General features: G+C 39.7%; 1 protein-coding gene across 2 annotated transcripts in view; it reads left to right on the forward strand.

Moving 5' to 3' along the window:
* The first annotated feature begins 13,379 nt into the window (after positions 1 to 13,379).
* ca10a (carbonic anhydrase Xa) overlaps positions 13,380 to 19,254 on the forward strand; it is a 180,158-nt gene continuing 174,283 nt past the window's right edge. The window contains exons 1-2 of one of the 2 annotated variants that reach the window (XM_029457178.1): positions 13,380 to 13,689; positions 14,294 to 14,737. In XM_029457178.1, coding sequence (XP_029313038.1) covers positions 14,677 to 14,737 — 61 coding nt within the window. In that variant the 5' untranslated portion in view covers positions 13,380 to 13,689; positions 14,294 to 14,676. Of the gene's footprint in view, positions 13,690 to 14,181; positions 14,738 to 19,254 lie in introns of those variants that run through there. The other variant, XM_029457177.1, reaches the window with a different exon arrangement.

Here is a 19,254-nt window from a genome sequence, read left to right on the forward strand (position 1 = left end):
CATTGACACCCTCCATCAGGAGGGTAAGACACAAAAAGAAATGTCTCAAAGAGCAAGCTGTTCACAGAGTGCAGTTTCAAAGCACATCCACAAAAAGTCTGTTGGAAGGGGGAAATGTGGCAGGAAACGCTGCACAACCAAGAGAGATGACCGCAGCCTTAACAGCATTGTGAAGAAGAGTCGCTTCCAGAATTTGGGGGAGCTTCAAAGACAGTGGACTGAAGCTGGAGTCCAGGTATCAAAAGCCACTGTTCACAGACGTGTCCGGGAAATGGGCTACAATAGCCGTATTCCCATGGTCAAGCCACTTCTGAACTCAAGACAACGGAAGAAGCGTCTGACTTGGGCTATGGAAAAGAAGCACTGGACAGTTGCAGAGTGGTCCAAAGTCCTCTTTTCAGACGAAAGCAAGTTTTGTATTTCATTTGGAAGTCAAGGCGCCAGAGTCTGGAGAAAGGCTGGAGAGGGGCAAAATCCAAGTTGCTTGAAATCCAGTGTGAAGTTCCCACAGTCAGCGATGGTTTGGGGAGCCATGTCAGCTGCTGGTGTTGGTCCACTGTGTTTCATCAAGCCCAGAGTAAATGCAGCTGTGTACCAAGAGATTTTAGAGCACTACATGCTTCCGTCTGCTGAAAAAAAGCTCTATGGAGATGAGGAATTCATTTTCCAGCATGATCTGGCACCTGCCCACAGTGCCAAAACCACCAGTAACTGGTGTACTGACCATGGCATTACTGTCCTCGATTGACCTGCCAATTCCCCTGACCTGAACCCCATAGAGAATATGTGGGGTATTGTGAAGAAGAAGCTGAAAGACACCAGACCCAACAATGCTAATGAGCTAAAGGCCGCTATTGAAGCATCCTGGGCATCCATAACACCTCAGCAATGCCACAGGCTGATTGCCTCCATGCCACGCCGCATTGATGCAGTAACTGATGTAGTAATCAGCAGTACTGAGTGCATTAATGGACATTTTCAAATGTTTGATTTTGTTTTGCTGTTATAAATCTTTTTTTTACTTGGTCTGAGGAACTATTCTAATTTTTTGAGATAGGATTTTTGAGTTTTCTTAAGCTGTAAGCCATAATCAGCAATATTAAAATAATAAAAGGCTTGCAATATTTCAGTTGATTTGTAATGAATCCAGAATGCATGACATTTTTGTTTTTTTAATTGCATTACAGAAAATAAAGAACTTTATCACAATATTCTAATTTTCAGAGACAGTCCTGTATATTTTAATCATTATGCCAGGGAAGGAGTGCGACACATAATGACAAAGTTTTTATGCGTGGTTGCGCATCAAGAATGTAAAGCCACTTCTCAAGGTAAATCTGAACACAATAACTGTGGCTTGAGATAAAGGCTGAAGAATGGCATACACAGAGAGTAAAGAATTAAGTGTATTGCTCTTTCAGCCACATTCTATCAGCATGTTTCTTAGATAAATATGGAGCATGGTGGAGCTCGGTAATTTATCCAACCTCCGACACCTTCCTCCCATCGGCTTCTTCAACTGTGATCAAATTCTGAAATAATATATACACTCTAAAGAATTACCTTTAGTGTTGAAGCAGGGACATTTATTTAAATTTCAAGTGGTAAAGAAAAACATGTCCTACTAAATACAGATAGGAAATTACAATTATGTTATATAAAAATGCACATTTTAATTTTAATTACTGACAAGTAAGAACATATTCACATCAAATGAGGGAGCCATATGAGTGTGGATCAAACATTTCCCATTAGTGGCACTAAGCTGATGTAAAAGCTGATAAGTATTGCCTGCAAGGTGGATATTTTTAAACTCCTCCGTCATTTGCTGATGGATAGTGGAGGTATTATGGTTATCAGGTTATCTCTTTCTGACGGACACTCTGATTTGCATGACTGAAGTTTGAGCATGTTAACTTCCAACAAGTGTTTGATTAAAGGGCTCAGGTTGAACTGAGTCAAGACAATTGTTGTGGTGAATAATCCGCCAGCAGTCACCCTGAGAGAACGTCCTGTACGATGTTCGATGTTCAACCCTGACAAAATGCCCGCTTTGATGTGGAAATGTGACCTGATGAGTATCAAAGAGAGAGGAGAGCTGAAGGAAAGCTCTTTATTTCCAAGGCACTTATCAACAAATAAGACTTAACATAACACTCTTTAATCCATCAAGTAATCTCTACTGTTTATATGTAATGATGAAACATTGAAAACCGTACAGTAAGAGAAGTAAAACAAAAGGTCTGTTAATCGCTCTCATCTCATATTGTATGAATATTGTTTTCATAAAATCTGTAATTATGTAATCCAGATTTATGCTGACACAATATCAATTTAATAGCAATTTATGAAATTAATTGTTTTTTCATTTGCCTAACACTTTGGTTCAGAATTAAGATCTTCTGGTTAAATATTCAAGGTCTCCAGTGAGTGATCCATAATGATTTTGGTGACCCCTGACCTTTCCTCTGGTGCCACCAGCAGCCACCACACTCCTATTGAATTCACTTTCATGCTCCATAATGGGTAAACCTGGAGGGCTCTTTTGTTCTGTAGTCAAAGGACAGTCAGAGAACTCAGTTTCCCATGATCCTTCACGTGTTACACCTGTGGGTTTTCTACGATAAGTTACTGTAGCCAGTGGCCCATGACGTCCTGGGTCTGCCAGCTGACTTTACAACTGAGCAAGTTAGCGCGAGAACATGTTCTTTTGTCAGAACTTTTGTTTCGTTACATATTTAGTTAGATTACCTATTGTGAGCTTTTACTTTGGTTATCTTGTTAATAAATGCTTTTAAATCTTTATGCTGGTGTGTTTGATGTTGCATGAGATTGGATGCTGCCATCCTTTACTAGCTATTGGTATGGTCATTTTTGGTTGTAGTTATTAATTAGTAGGAGTTCCAAATTGCTAGTTTGGTATTATTTATAAGACTAAATTAATTATTTAGCTACCATTTTCCCTTTGTCAAAAGGTGTTGTGTCCTCAGGTGATTTTAATGTAATTGTGTTATTCAGTATTACTTATAGGAATTGTAATACATTTTAAGCTGTTACCTTCCCTCGGGAGAAATATTATTAAAATTATTATTACAAAAATTCATTAGCAATAAAATACACCTTTGATAAATTGATTGACAGCTTGTGGTAGCTTATGTTTTCTCAGCGTCGGTTACTATTAGAAACTTTGCTTTTGTCACAGATACACATTTCATTCTTTATTTATTTCAAACCAAAAGTAAACATGGGGGCAACTGAACAAAACATTCACAGAATATCACCTTACAAAGTTTTTATGGTAAATGATAGCAAATAATAATTTATTTAACAGTAGAAAAAAATAATCAAACTAAATTCTCTCAATTATTACTTTTTCTCTTAAAAGAAAAAACTTTCTCTGATGTCTTTTCTGCAAATTCCCCAAAGTAATACTATGTTTTTCATTATTTAATCCTGACATTAACTCCTTCATTTCTTCGCCATACGTGTTGCGTCTATTAGTATATGTCCACCTACACCCACATGTTTCTAAATAATGTAAAGATGTCTTCCTCTGTCACTTAGGTCCCAGTATATTTTTGCAAAATGTTGCGTATATAGTCCTTTTAGTAATTGTTTATCCAGTGTGTCTACTTTCTCATTTCTTTCCACCCCAACATGCGCAGGAACAAATGCAAATGCCTGAGCGCTATTTTCCCAAAGTGGCCGCTATAATGATAACGATAATAATAGGGTGCTTCTTCCATGTATCCATCTACTAATGCACTCGCACTATCCAATCCCCCATTTGTGCATGTGCATTTAGAGTTGTCTTCAACTAGGGCCACCTACCAGCTAGAGTGGAGTTGAAATTAAGTTGTATCAGCCACAATGTAAGACTTTGTAAGCCTACGTCAATGCATACGAATAAATTAGCACCACATAATTATTGCATGTGAATAAACACTTTGACTTTTTGTCATATTACAGATTTAGTATATCAGCCTAAAGTTAGTCAATTTGTTATATATTGTTTAAATAAAGAAAATGGGGTGGGTGTTTTTAACCCTTCATTATGGTTTCTCACATAGACAGGGCCATTTTAATGTTCTCTTTGACGGCCACTTTGAACCCTCCAGGGGCCAGTGAAGCTGTTTACAGCTACAACATGGCTGTCACTACGAGAGAAAAACAAAACCTTGACTGAATAATAACGAGACCTGGCCGTTTTTTAACAGATATATTCAGAATTAATTATAATTAGCCCAAACGAAATCTTTCAACATGTTGCATTTCTCTCTCCTATCCTACATGTAGCTAATCTCTCTCTCTCTCTCTCTCTCTCTCTCTCTCTCTCGCTCTCGCTCTCGCTGTCGCTCTCGCTCTCACTCTCTCTCGCTCTCTCTCGCTCTCTCTCGCTCTCTCTCTCTCCACCCTCCATTCTCCATCTGTTTCTGAGAAGGCGAAGTCATTGAAGAAAAATAAAATAATTTGGCTGTCCTCAATGTGTTTTCATTTTCCCATTAGCAAGCCAGTCATTGTTCCTCACATGGGCATGAGCATAATTAGTGTCTTTCATCTGCATAAATTTGGCCTCTGAACCACAAGAATATCGATCAAGCTTTGCAAGCAGAGCTTTTCCTGCAAATAATGATGTCTACGGTGGTAGCCTGAGATCAATTTCTTCATAATAAACATGTGAAAGGTGTGAACTCTGGCTGGAGCTTGACACACATTTCTTCCTTCTCTGAGTGATACATTCAAACCTGAGATGTCATTAAAAATTAATTTTTCATCATCCTCTTAGTATTCATGATTCTACATTAGCCAGCAGGAGATAATTGGTTCCACCAAAATATCTCTCTTCTATCTCCTCACACACTGAAGACATTTTAGTAATCCTGTTACAAAGCATTTGTACATTTATTGGAACATTTAAAGGTTTAAATATCTATGAAACATATGATAGACTGTTTATCTAAGAGAAGTCCTTAATCTGCAAACACACATTCTTAGTAAAACTGTAACAATACATGATAAATTACATAGCTAGAAGAAGAAGAAAAAAGGAAAAATGTGACCAAAAATTTGCAAAATGACATTTGAAACCATTTTAATGTTTTAAAATGTTTGTTCTTTGGAGCATGATTCTTTGCATGATAGTAACAGAAGTTCAAAAGTTGAATCATTTAAAGTAACTGAATTTTGGAACTGAAGTTGAAGCGCTAAAATAAGTTGAAGTGTTATTTATTTAACAGTTTAAATTAGAATCTTTGAATTTCAGTTGAAGTTAAAGCACCGAAGGAGATATGAGGGGGGGATACAAAGTGGTCTTGGGTGCACTGCTCCTGCACTGCAACGCACAGAGGGTCCAACCATGTATCCCAATGATGGCTACCTTGAACGAACTTACGAACCCCGTTCTTAAGTGTTTCATTGAACTGCTCCACCAGCCCATCGGCCTGTGGATGGTAAGCACTAGTCTGAGGTGAGTGGTTGCCCAGTAGTTCCTCGCGTAGTGTGCGTGACATAAAGAAGGTGCCTTGGTCAGTCAAGATCTCTTTCGGGATCCCGGTAGATAACATGATCATGAAACAATGCTTGCACCAAGCTCTTTGCCGTGAAATTGCGCAGTGGCACTGCCTCGGGATATCGGTTGCATGATCCACGAGGACCAACACAAAGCGATATCCCCGTACAGTCCGAAGTAATTGCCCGATGAGGTCCATGCCAATTCTTTCAAATGGCATCTCAATTATTAGAAGGGGTCGCAAAAGCGCTTTTGGGTTAATCCGCAGACAGGATGCGACCATGAGGTTATGATGAGCCGCCAGGAAAATTATTTCCCACGGGAGCTGCAGCCAAGCTTAAACAGGCTTTTACATAATGGAAACCATTTTATGCCAATGTGCCAATGTCCATCGATCATGTGACTGGACCATCCCACTTAAGGCTCAAGAATAGAGATTAAAAATACAGATAAAACAACACGCTTCATAAAGTTTATAGAACGAGTGAAGTACAGCCACGAAGTAAGTTACAACATCTATCATGAATGAGCGGCAAAAGTGATTTTCATAATGCTTGTATGACACAACATACGCCAAATAAAATAATATTGGAAATGTACTGGACTGCATTTGCTCCAGTGGACATCAGGAGTAATACTTCCCATAATCAATATGATATGAGAACTATGTGTTAACCCTGAGACAGACTTGGTCTAAGGCTTATGAACTCCTCACTGCTCCAGTAGTTCTTTTTATGCTGTCTAACTGTGCAGCCTGGAAGGCATGACTGCATGTTTCCAAAAGTTTAAAGAGATCACAATATTTATTGCTTCGTTTAGAGTGAGAGTAGACTCTTGATCATGTTGGAGTTGATCCTAACATCTGCCTGCCCCCTAGGATCTGGAATGAAGTCTACAAAAGGAATTAGGGAACTTCTAATTGCAAGTAGCAGCGAGTGCAGACAGTGTGTGCCAACAAATTATCAGAATACTGAAATGTCTTACTTGTAGCCCATTTAATTATGTCTGATATCTTGTTGTTATAGGAATTCTAACAGTTACGACAAACATATGAGCTAATGGCCAAGTTTGCCTGTTGCGTGTGTTGTTTGCTCAATGTTATTTTTTAATTACAATAATGCAGCTAAAAAAGTGCAGTGATTCGCATCAGATTCGACTCGTTTAAGGGGCAGCCATTTGCTGGAAAAATGTAAAAAGACATTTACATTAAGATCAGACGTCATCAGTGTGTCACATCCTTGCCTGTAAAGGCTCCCACAGACAAATCCCTTTTAAAGAGCATCAGTACTGGGCTGGATCCCTCACCTCTACCATCATGACGTGCTTTGAGTGGTTGGTCAAAAGCTTCTTCTCCTCATGCCTCCCTGACTTACCCGAAGGTGAACAACCAAGAATGAGAAAAGCACTCCTCCCTCAACAAACCTCCACATGCAACCTCCGCTCCTCTAAAAAAACTTTGCTCCACCCCCCCAGGACCAAGCTCCGCACCATGGGCGATCGGGCCTTCTGCTCAGCCGCTCCTTACCTGTGGAATTCCCTCCCAGAACACCTGAGGGCTCCACAGGCCACCGACTCCTTCAAGAAGAGCTTAAAAACCTTTCTCTTCAAAAAAGCATTTCCGTAACCTCTTGTTGTTTTTGTTATTGTTGTTGTCTTGCATTTTAGCGCCTTGAGATTGTATTATTATTATTATTATTATTATTATTATTATTATTATTATTATTATTATTATTATTATTATTATTATTATTATTATTATTATTATTATTATCAAGTCATGAGAGAAAAACATTCTGAAATCGTGACCAGTGATGATGAAGTTCATCTCTAGACAGGGAGGGATCTGACATGGAGGCATGCTAAGTAGAGTGGATATCTGAAGAGAAGTGATATTAATCACTGATTATCAGATAGTATTAGTATAGTAATTATAATAGTATATATGAGGAAAAGGCCAGGGGGACATTTTTTAGGTCAAGACGGAAATATTGAAGAAGTGGGAAAAACAACACTTTTTTCTTTAATGTGCAAAAGCAAAACAGCGGGACATCAACCGTATGTACATTACTGATATGAATGAATTATATTATTATGCAGCCAACATTTCTTAAGGTTTCCAGGTCAACAGAAACAGTTTAGAAAACATTCAGTACAGAGAGTTTCTTTTTCACTTGCGATGTTTCAAGAATCAATTGTAACTGGTGAACTCTCAGTATCATCAAAACAAGGAGTAATTACACCAATAAAAATCAATTATATTTAAATAATTTGAGCTCAATTACTTTATTAGATATTGATGCCAAAGTATTTGCACTAATCTTTGCAAAAGGACTGAAAAAAGGGTTACACAAGATAATTGATTCATACAGGGGAGACATATCAGTAATAATGTCAGATTCGATTGAATTAATTATAGTTAATTTTATTTATGGATTTCTACAAGGCTTTCGATACAGTCGAACATGCCTTTATTTTTTACGTTGGTTGAAGTTGTTTAATGTTTTATTTTCGTTAGTAACTCAGAATATGATTGATTAATTATTGTGCATTTCAGTATGAGGGAAATAACTCAAATTAAGTCAAGTCGCTGATGACACTACGTTATTCTTAAAAAATGGAAATTAGATTTCCATCTAGTCCCGGGTTTTAAAAATGAGTAGGCTTTGATATGACTGATATACATGTCATTCCTGTTGAAGATACTGTAACATATAATTATTATATATAATATATGAAATTATATGAAAAAATGAAAAGCAAAGGAGTATTTTATACAGGATTTTTTGATTATTTTAAATTACCTATAAAACCAAATGAGTATGCTTTTTTTTTACTTTTTCTGGTGTCTATGTATCTGTATGTACTACTGTATGTGTATATACAGTATATGTGCATGTGTACAATAAAGAAAGTTGGGGAATAAAACACTTTGTAATTGTACTCTTTGTATATTATTTTATTTTATATATCTTCATTTTACCTCTATATTTCAACTTCTGCACTGTTTTATGTTCAATCCACAATGGGTGATTATTCAGTCAACACAGTACATGCATCCAACTTGTTTAGCAAAACAAGGATTATCTAAAGTTCTGAAAGTCTAGCATGAAGGCCAATTTAAAGTTTCAAGGTAAGACATTTGAATTGTATTTGAAAAACATGAGTCTGAACTGTCTGCCATTCATTCACTAGATTATCCTATTGTGATCCCGGGTCATGATTGGACCATATTTGAAAAGATGTCATCTAAACATCAATAACAAAAATGACGAGTGGACAAATGCAGGAATCAGATTAGAAAAGTGAACGGAGTTGTGAGACCAGCAATTTCCTTCCTTCCACCAGCAGCACAGAGACCTTTGTCTGCTGAATAATAACAATCATATCTCGAGTTGAAACAGAATGCTCTATTGTGTGCTTCCAGGAGAAAGTAACCTTTGAAAGACCCTCTTTAAAAGAAGCAACTGAACACCATGCAGGTCCACTTGGTGGGAAAGAGACACTGAATGAGACTTGACTGGAAAAAGCATTTGGTTCCAAAGGGAAGGGAGAGTCTGCAGGGATGTACCTCTCTGATGTGGGAAAGTGGCACTTGGAAAAAAAACAGGCTGTGTATGGTATTGATTGCCAGTCATTCTCTACCTCCTGCCCAGTATTTGTTACATGGGACATCACAGGAGCCACAAGCGGGAAGGGATAAATGCAGGAAAATCATAGCATTAAGTCCTTAAACCTTCAAATACCACAACACCTTCTGACAAAATTCAGGGTTTTCAGAGCCTGTGCCAAAGAAAATAACAGGAGAAGTAATAGGGTTGGTATTTCCTCATGCGGAATTTGTTTTTTTCCCAGCTAGTGAAAGCAGTGAACAGTTACAGTGAGCTGCAGCAGAACTCATATTATGCTTCACAGTGGTAGTTTCTATTTAAATGAACGGAAAGATCCTACACTAAGTGCTGTTATCGACTTCTGTGTATTTCGTATTGACAACAAATCCCATGAAGACCAAAGCAGTCTTCCCGAGCCCATTCATTTCTACTGAAGACATACATTTTTAAATGTGGGTATAGGAGGTGCATTGATGACCTGGAGGTTAAAGGAAAGAGTCACAATTTTTCAAGTCCGTTGGAAAACAACTAGTATATAAAGCTCATCAACTTACTTATTTACATGCAGCGTAGCTTCCTAAAGTATGTATGACCTGTGTGATTAATTTACTATTGGTTGGGGACTATTTTCAGCGGTGGATTAATCCACATTTGGTGCTCTATTGAGTATTTGTGGCAGCAGTACGATGTTTGTGGGATTAAGTCAAAATAAACTACAGTGGGTGTTCATGGTAATGAAGGAACATGTCAGCCAGTGCAACAGTGTGGCTCATTTATGACTTTTTAATATTTTATGGACAACAATGGAGCTCTTTGGCACAGAGGAAGAAGATATATGAGTATATATAACTGGGAAATGGTATTAACAACTAACAATAACCGCAAGTTCACACTTAAACAAGACACATATTTGTACACTGAGAACACAGAGACGTGGTTCAAATGTTTTATTTATTTAAAAGGAGACAAGAAATGTTTCTGAAAGATAAAACGTAGGTATTAAGTTCTTAAAAACACCATATTAAGTACGTAGTAGAAGCTTAAAAGTATTTTTTTTATTACAAAATGATTATATTATATATATATATTATTATTATATATTGAAATATTTGTCTATAAAAAGTTTAAGTGTCCTACTTTAAAGTAATTACATTTTTAAAGTAATTACAAAACTGAAGTGTGCTGAGGCTGGTAAATGGGGTTTAATTGGGCTACAATGTGCTAACATGTATGTAGCCTCTGTCATCAGTAATTACACAGTGCTTTACCCCCGTGCACACAGTCAGCGCCATGAAGGCAAGCTTTTCTCAGTGTGGTGTGGGAGAACTTGTCTGACCAGCACAGAGTTCAGACTTCAATCCAACACCTTTGGGATGAGAGCCGACCATACCTGTCAATCCTCCCGTTTTTCCCGGGATTATCCCGTATTTTTACTTCTATCCCGTTTTTCTCCCGTTTAAATATGTTCCCGTTATTATCTCGTATTTTTAACCTTTCAAAAAAGAAATAGGCCTAATTCAAAAAAGTGTAAAGTGGCCTCCGGTAGAGCAGATGGTAGTATTATGTTTAACTTTAGCAGAAAAACGTTATCCGCCAGTAAACACACAGAAGAAGAAAACAGGAACAATAACACAGAAGAAGACGAAATCATATGGATGAGTCACAGTGAACGGGAGATAGATGGAGACGTAGTTGTACCTGCCAAACAAGTTAAAACTTTATGTAAGTACCTGGTCAAATGGGAGGAGATCTTCCCTTACTTAATAAAAGCAGAGTCGGGCAAAATTGTGCTTTTTGTAAAGTGTGCCATTCAGATGTTAGCATCGCACATGACGGAATAAGCGATGTTCGTCAGCATGAAAAATCGTCCAAGCACAAGCACGCCCAAGAGGCACAAAAACATACACTGTCAATGACTTCATGTGTGACAAGAACTGTGTCGGAGGCAGACCAAGTGACCAAAGCTGAGGGAAAGATGTTGATGCTTTGCGCCAAAAATAATGTAGCCTTCAGCTTCTGCATTGATTTTAGTCGCAGTGTAGCGGACATGCTCTGAATTCACAAGGAAGTACTCGTCGGGGGAAATAAAAGCCACACAACTCATCAATCATCAAATAAATTGATGATAATAACTAATAAATAAAATACATACTTTAAATAAACATGTATTTCCTGAATGTATATACCCGTCCCTTATGTATTTACGTTTACCTTGGTGGCTGAGAGCTGTTCAAATATGGGCGGAGTCCGGCAAAAAAATTCCCTTATTTTGAAATTCCAATGTTGATAGGTATGGAGCCGACTGTGATCCAGACCTTATCACCAGCATCAGTGATGCTCCTGTGGCTGAATGGCAGTAAAGCACTGCAGCATGTTTAAAAGGTGGTGGTCTAGTGGTTAGGAATCTAAATAGACAACCTTGTGAGTTCAATACCAGGGCTGCCGCCATTGTGCCCCTGGAGTAACCCTGAGTTGCTCCAGGGGCACAATCCCTGAGACCGTCCCTGTAGTTATAGTTCACTGTAAGACGCTCTGGATGAGAGCATCTGCTAAATCAGCGGTACCCAACCTTTTTTATGCCGGTTTCATGTATGACAATATGTTCGCGGACCGGGATGGGGGGGAATAAATATGACAAAATAAAATTATACGGCCGGCATAAAAACAAATATAAAGTGCATAAAAAACTCACCACTACGCTGAATTAGTGGGAGCCCTGAGCTTGTGTCTCTGCAACGAACCGGTCCAATATAGGGATATCAATTGTTCACCAATAGTAAAAGGTTTCTTCGCCTTAGCAATACAGTTAGTCACTAAGTATGATGCTCTCAGTGCACTCGCATGTGTTGATGTGGTGGCCATCAGTAATTGTTTATGTCCTTCTTGTTCATGTTTTTTCTTTAAAACAACTCCAAGGGCTTGTCTTTTAATGCCGGGTGCCGACATTATGAAGGCTTCGTTGCCTCATTTGCGAGCCTGTATATTATGCAGAGCGGTCCATGTAGCGATAAACACGTATTGAGGTGTTAATCGCTACAGGTGGACTCCTGATGTTGTCTTTTAAATGTCTCCTCATTGGGTCTTTTCCCTTTTCCAAAAAAGCTCTTTAAAGACGATTGTTTTCCACTCATTGTTGCTTGTGGGCTTATTTTTTTTTTTAAAGTAAAGTATCACGTGACAGACGAGCGGCTTGACATGTGTCAAGAGACACAGACTCACAGACAGATGTATCCGGTGATTTTTCAAAATAAAACCTTTCAAAATAAAATAATTGTTTTATTCAATTTTTCTGTGCGGCCCGGTACCAAATGACCCACGGACCGGTGGTTGGGGACCACTGTGCTAAATGACATGTGAGAATCTGCAGGAAAGCTTCTATCAGAAGAGTGGAGGCTGTTAGAACAGCACATTGAAGCGAGGTTCTGGAAGGATATGTTCAATAGTCACATCCATATGTGGGTAATGCTCGGGTGTCCACATGTGAGGAAGTAAACCTGCAGCAAAGCTAGGCCTATGTGATGTACCACATTCCCAAACTCTCTTTCTAACATGTCTGAAAGAGTAAGTAGCACACACACACCCACACACACACACACACACACACACACACACACACACACACACACACACAAACACACCATCATCTTAACGCTTTTTTTATGAAACAAACAGATAATGTTTCTTCTTTAAAAATAATCTTGTTTGATTATGCTCTCTCTCTCTCTCTCTCTCTCTCTCTCTCCGTGTGTGTGTGTGTGTGTGTGTGTGTGTGTGTGTGTGTGTGTGTGTGTGTGCGTGCGTGTGTGTGTGAGTGCGTGTGTGTGTGTGTGTGTGTGTGTGTGTGTGTGTGTGTGTGTGTGTGCGTGTGTGTGAGTGTGTGTTTGTGTGTGAGTTTGTGTTTGTGTGTGTGCGTGCGTGTGTGTGTGTGAGTGAGTGTTTGTGTGTGTATTTCCAATTCAATCGCACAAAAAAATCTCTTGCAGAAAAACATGATTTTTGGAATTCTTCCTAGAGTCATATGTGTCGCTGTGTCTTTCGCATTCTTTATCACGCATTCCTGCTGAGTTATAATCAGTATTCAATTTAACACAAACAATATTTCAACACCAAACATGTTTTTCTGCAGTGTTCGGTTTTCATCCACCTGTGCCCCCGCCTGCCTGTGCGTGCATCCGCCCGCGGCCGCGCGCGTCGCTCCTCGTGAATCCTAATAGCGTGCAGAGCCGCAGAGCTGGATAGCATCGCTGGGTGCCCCGTGCCAGCCTCGAGCAACAAGACCCGTACGAGCCGTTAGTGAGGAATGAACTGCCGCCTGTCTGTGAGCGCACTGTCCCTCACGTTTTGAGTGTATTATTATTAGATCTGTTACTCATTATCTACGTTTCATTCGTTTGAGGACATTCAGCAGATCAGTATTGTCTTTTATACCTAGTTGGATTTCTTTCATCTTCTTCTACTATCTACTTTTAGTCCCCGTCTCGTTTCAGGACAGATATTCTCCGGTGCGTCAAAACTGCGCTATTCGGAGTTTTCTCCCCCTTTTTATGTGCAGAGAATTTGTCTCCAGTAGCTGTAAGTGTGTTTTATTTTCCTCTCATTAACACACTTCCCATATTCACTCTTATTGTTTGAAGGAATGCTCTTTACTTTGCAGAATCCGTGTTTTAGTTGTGTCCTGCGTGTGGGATGGCGATAGAACTGCGTCAAGCTCATCACTTTTATCCAGAACACGACCGGAAATCATGTAGTTGTGTATACAAATTAAAAGCACAGATTACAGAACAACTACAAGATGTACATCTGAATGAGCCAGAGCTCCCCGGAATAATGGGGTTAATATGCTTTAAATATTTTATATGGAGCAAGTTTAATGTTGTCTGATTTTATTTGCAGCTTTTACTTTCACCCTTTTTATTAGTTATCATCATTGTCAGGAAAATGCATAGCCTACATGGTAACACACTTAAATCAACACACCAAAGCTTTAATTTTTACAGTCTAGACAGGAAGTCTTGGTTTTATTACGTGCCTTGCAGTGACGGGAGAAGTGTAGATCGGAGGCTCGCCACCTGGCGATGCGAGTTTCAGAGTTGTGAGGCGCTTCTAGGTGTGTGTCTGAACCCACAGCTGCCCCGCCTCATTAATCTGCGCTTTCTCTTTCTCTCTTTCCACACAGATTTTACTGACACGGTCATGTTTGACTTTCTGTGGTAAGAACGGGATGCCCACTCTTTGAAACGACGCCAGATGGATGGATGGACGTGTCCGTTCTAGGGCGCACTGGAATACTACAGTGAACTGAGAGGATCAGCGTTCTGCTCGGCTCTTCTGGAGTTCAGTCTTTTCGCCATCTCTGGAATTGTAACATTTAGTGGTGTGAACGTCAACATTTACTCTTTAGGCTTTGATCACCTGCTATGTGTGTGGTGTGGAAAATACCTGGTGGAAGGTGTACCGCGGGATTCAGTCTGAGAGAACAGGACATCTGCAACTGATACACTCTGTTTCGTATTTATTTTTCCTAATCTGTGTGTAATGTACGTGGAATGAAGACAGAGGATGGATATAATTTGGGAAATATTGATCATTCTTCAAGCCAATTTTATTGTCTGCATATCAGGTGAGTTATGGAAATCATTTGTGTCTTTTGGGCAGGTGCATCAAATAAATGCATGAATTGTCTTTTACTTTTTCCTGAAATTCTGATGGGATGACTGAGGTTGATGGTGGGATTTGGTGTGTGTGAATAAAGGGTTTATTTTACAATGAATGCTTGTCAGGACGCACTGTGGCAAGTAGAACATTGCAAATATATACACTAGTTTGCTGTGCCTGGCATGCAATAACGCTATTGTTTTAGTCTTTGGTTATAGATCTTTCAGCGTGTGTGTGAGTGAGTGAGTGAGTGTGTGTGTGTGTGTGTGTGTGTGTGTGTGTGTGTGTGTGTGTGTGTGTGTGTGTGTGTGTGTGTGTGTGTGTGTGTGTGTGTGACTAGTTACCGTGTAGCTTTCAGGACTGGGTGCGCAGGCTTCTGACGCACGCATAACATGGGTGGGCTTTTCGATGCAAACTACAATGAACAGGATGGATTCTTTTAATGCGTTTTTTTCTCCATGGACATGTCGCGTGTTTGCTAGAATCATCTGTCCTCTCCGTCATTGTAAAGTGTCTGGGCTGCAGAAACAATTCATTCAGAGTTTCTATCAAATAAAGCAGTTGTGCGCACCGGTGAGCGCCGGCACTCTTTGGCACTGTAGGTCATGCTCTTATAACGGCTCTGTGTGCTGTGCAGGCAGATGCGTCTGAGCCATCAGCGCGTATCAATTGGGTAATGCACCCCCTCACTTTACTGTGTTTCAGCGGATACATGCCGTTGCAATAGGCCGTTATTACACCGTGCTCCTGTTAGAGTGTTTACACTACTAGTTAATCTAAAAACTCAATTATCCAGTCCTATGTTAATGACAACGTGGCACAAACCACAATTGCACCTCTTTTCACTGTAAAGTGTGCAAATATGTATAAAAGTTTTACATTTCTTTTTTTATATCAAGGCAGATATTAGTGGATTAATCCTGATTTCCACATAAGCCTGCAGACGCTCGAAAACAAAAATAATAATACAAGTTGCAGATAGAGTATTTTAGTGTTATGTCAATAATGTTGAGATGAATACAATTAAAACACCGAATAGAGACTCTCATAAACTATATGTTGTTGTTTTTGTTGCATCCCTGATTGCAAGAGACTTGCATTCACTACAGTAAGAGAACTGGTGCCTACTTCACGCAATACGAAACTCCAGGCTGTTCTCTGTACCGAGGCTCTTTTTTATCAGTGAGGGAAAGGGGTTAATGTGACAATTACTCTGCCTCAGTGGCTGAGCCCCAACACTTATGATTGTGTTTCCTTAAGAATTTATTTTAAATGAGGTCAGCCAAACAGGAAGATTCAGTTTTTTGGAAGTCATAAGATTAATAGGAGTAAATGTTTTTCATGTGTGATTTTGTAGGTGTTTTCTCCAGACTGTTAATTTTTCCCTCTTAGTTACATAATAAGGCTTGTGCATTTATCGGGAAAATGCAATGCTGGTAGGGGAAAGAGACAAAGGTTAAAACCGTAAGTGTGTCTTCCGTTTTGCTTAGTTGGATGATATGCTAGCAAGGATGCTATGTTGGGCTAATGTACCGTTACTTCAGTCATGAGGACAAGCAATTAGCTATGTAGAATGTTGTACTTTGAAATTGTGCGTTAGCTAGTTTGGGAGAAAGCATTCGCTGAATTGAACAGTTGGTGCTGCATTTTATGTGTGATTATAGTATTACCAGCACTAGTCATTTTGTTAAAGCTAGTGTGGGTAATGTATTTTAGGAAACAATTTTGTGATATTCTTTTGAAATACTCTTTGCTTCCCAACAACAATAAATAAATCAAATGCACTGACAAAAATAATCCGGTATCTGTGGCTGTTACAGGACTGTAATTAGTCAAAACACCTGCTTGTCTACTTACCTGCCTGTCTCTCTACCTGGAGCAAGGCTGCGTTCCAAATCACATACTTTTTTTTTTTTACTTTAAGTGTGTACTGCAGCTGTCCTTACAAAGTATGTACTGTTGCATGAAGAATGCATACAATCAGGACATACTACTTCATAATAACATTGCACCTTGAACTTTGACCCTCTTGCTCACATATCCCCTGCGCAAAGGATTGCGGGTCAGAATAGCCAGAATAGCATGCAAAATGTGACTGGATGCAGTAGGACATCCTCATATTTTTTAGTCGTACTGCATTTGACATGGTGGTGTGGGTATTGGAATGCACAGTAAGAAACATTCATCTTTTAACAACGCAGTTGTAACCTTAAGGTTGGAGAAGCGTGCTTGTGAGGTCGTTGGTTCAATCCCTGGAATCTTGGTGGGAAAAGTGAAAAAGCAGTGCCCAGTGCCTCTCCCTCATTACCACCACTGTGGTTCTGACCCCAACCGCTCCAGTGCATCTGTTGTGTAGCTGTGTGAATGTGATCAGGGTGTTCCGGCAAAAGAGAGGCTTCCTCTCAGTGAAACGTCTCTGAATAAATAAAGCTTAAAAAAAATTATATCTATGTAGACCTCACTATTTTAAATGTACACACAAAGGTCAATATATACAGTATATATCTGTTGGTGGTTTGAGGTGTCCTGTGGCTCTGGAGTTGACTCTCGCATTTTAGTTTTGTATGGCAGTGTATTTCAATTGTTCTGAGCACTTTCCAGACTTCTCATCCATGAAAGTTGAGCTTGACAGTCCATAGTTTGAACGCTTGCGAGAGATTGTTCTGTCAACTACTGTTTCCAAAGTCAAGAATAAATTATTCTGCTATAGATCTTGCTGGTATTTCCTTTCCTTTTGGTGGCCTCAATCCATTTAACAGGGACATGTTCATCTTAGTTATGCTTGTGTGTACCTGCGTTAACCAGGAGTAGCTGTATGCAATAAAAGGTATTCATGTAGACATGCTGCTACTCTGCGTGCTCAACATTTAAAACACATGGTATGTTTGTTAACCTTCATGCCTGTGTGTCATTTGTCCTTGTTGTGTGAGTCACATTTTACAGTGAAGGTCATTATTTGGTGACGCTTAGAATTGTCAGCATTTTTCCTAAAAATATCTGACGGGATTGAATTGATTTATCTGCCGATTGTTATCATGTAGCTTGTTGTCAGGTTGAACTACATACGTTAAACCAGACTTCAAGGCAGGCTATTATCTTGCACAGTTGAGCAATAATTGTGGACATGAAAGACCCCTCAGTGCCAAGATTCTAATCTGTGATGTGATCAAGAGGCAAAACCTGGCATTGTTTTAGTGACAGTGAAAAGGAGGCTGACTCTGTGGGCACAGTGATAGCACCCTTAGGTGATTTTCTAAAGAGAATGAGCTCCAGTCATTAATCTAAAACTGTGGTTTTCAAAGTCTGACACTGTGGCCACCTGTCACACAATATCCACACTCGGCCCAAATCTGACATATCATATCCAAATCAGAAGTTGGCCAAGTATGTCTACACATACACATACTTTCCAGGTTGTTCTGACCGTACCAGACAGCCAACCTCCCGTCTCTATGGAGACTCATTACCGTACCGGATCAGGCCAATGACCGGTGTGTAGTCTACAAACGGCAGGAGTCTAACCGCCGTGTCTCCTGAGGTGCAGTGGTTGGTGTAGAGGGAGAAGAGCAGTGGGGAGATAACACATCCCTGGGGATGCCAGTGCTGATGGTACTGTATGTGATCTTTACCCCAGCCTCAGCTTGCTGCCTCCAGTCTGTCAGGAAATTTGTGATCCACTGACAGTTGGATTCTGGCACAGTGAGCTGGGCGAGTTTGGAGTGGAGAATGTCTGGGATAATGGTGTTGAATAACGAGCTGAAGTCCACAAACAGGATGCTTGCGGATGTCCCTGGGTAGTCGAGGTGTTGCAGGATGTTATGCAGTCCAACGGTGACTGTATCTTCCAGTGACCTGTTTGCTCGGTAGGCACACTGCCGGGGGTCCAGCAGGGGTCCTGTGATGTCCCTCATGTGGCCAACACCAGTCTGTCAAAGATTCATGACTAAAGACGTCAGGGTGACGCGCCTGTAGTCACTGAATCCTGTGATGGAGGGTTTGATGGGGACCGGGATGACGGAGAGTGTTTGAAGGCTGTTTTCCAACTGTTCAGTGTACTTCCTCTATGTTACTCATTTCTCAGTGTGTTTCTCAAAAACACACTTCTTACGTTATACACTTATAAGTTGATAAACAGTTGCTTCTTTACACATCATTCATTCATCATTGATTTGGAGTTGAGTTTCTGGCCACGTAATGAAGGTTTGTCCATTATTCACTTTTCCACCAATTCTTGAGAAAATATCTGGATCTTTAGCTGCTAAAGGCTCCGCTGTGTTCACCAGCTAGTCTCTAACTGTCTTCAGAGCTTTATTAAATTATTGTTTATGTTGAAAAAAAATTCCTGCTGTTGTTGGAAACAATGTTGATGAAAACTTTGAAACTGAACCAGAATGTTAAAGTTGCGGAACATGAAACCAAAAGAATGAGCTGAAAGACGCTATAGGATGCTTATCAGTCAGGTGATGATTCTCTACAAGCAAC

Source organism: Cottoperca gobio, chromosome 19, assembly GCF_900634415.1.
Source record: "Cottoperca gobio chromosome 19, fCotGob3.1, whole genome shotgun sequence".
Classification (NCBI taxonomy): Eukaryota; Metazoa; Chordata; class Actinopteri; order Perciformes; family Bovichtidae; genus Cottoperca; species Cottoperca gobio.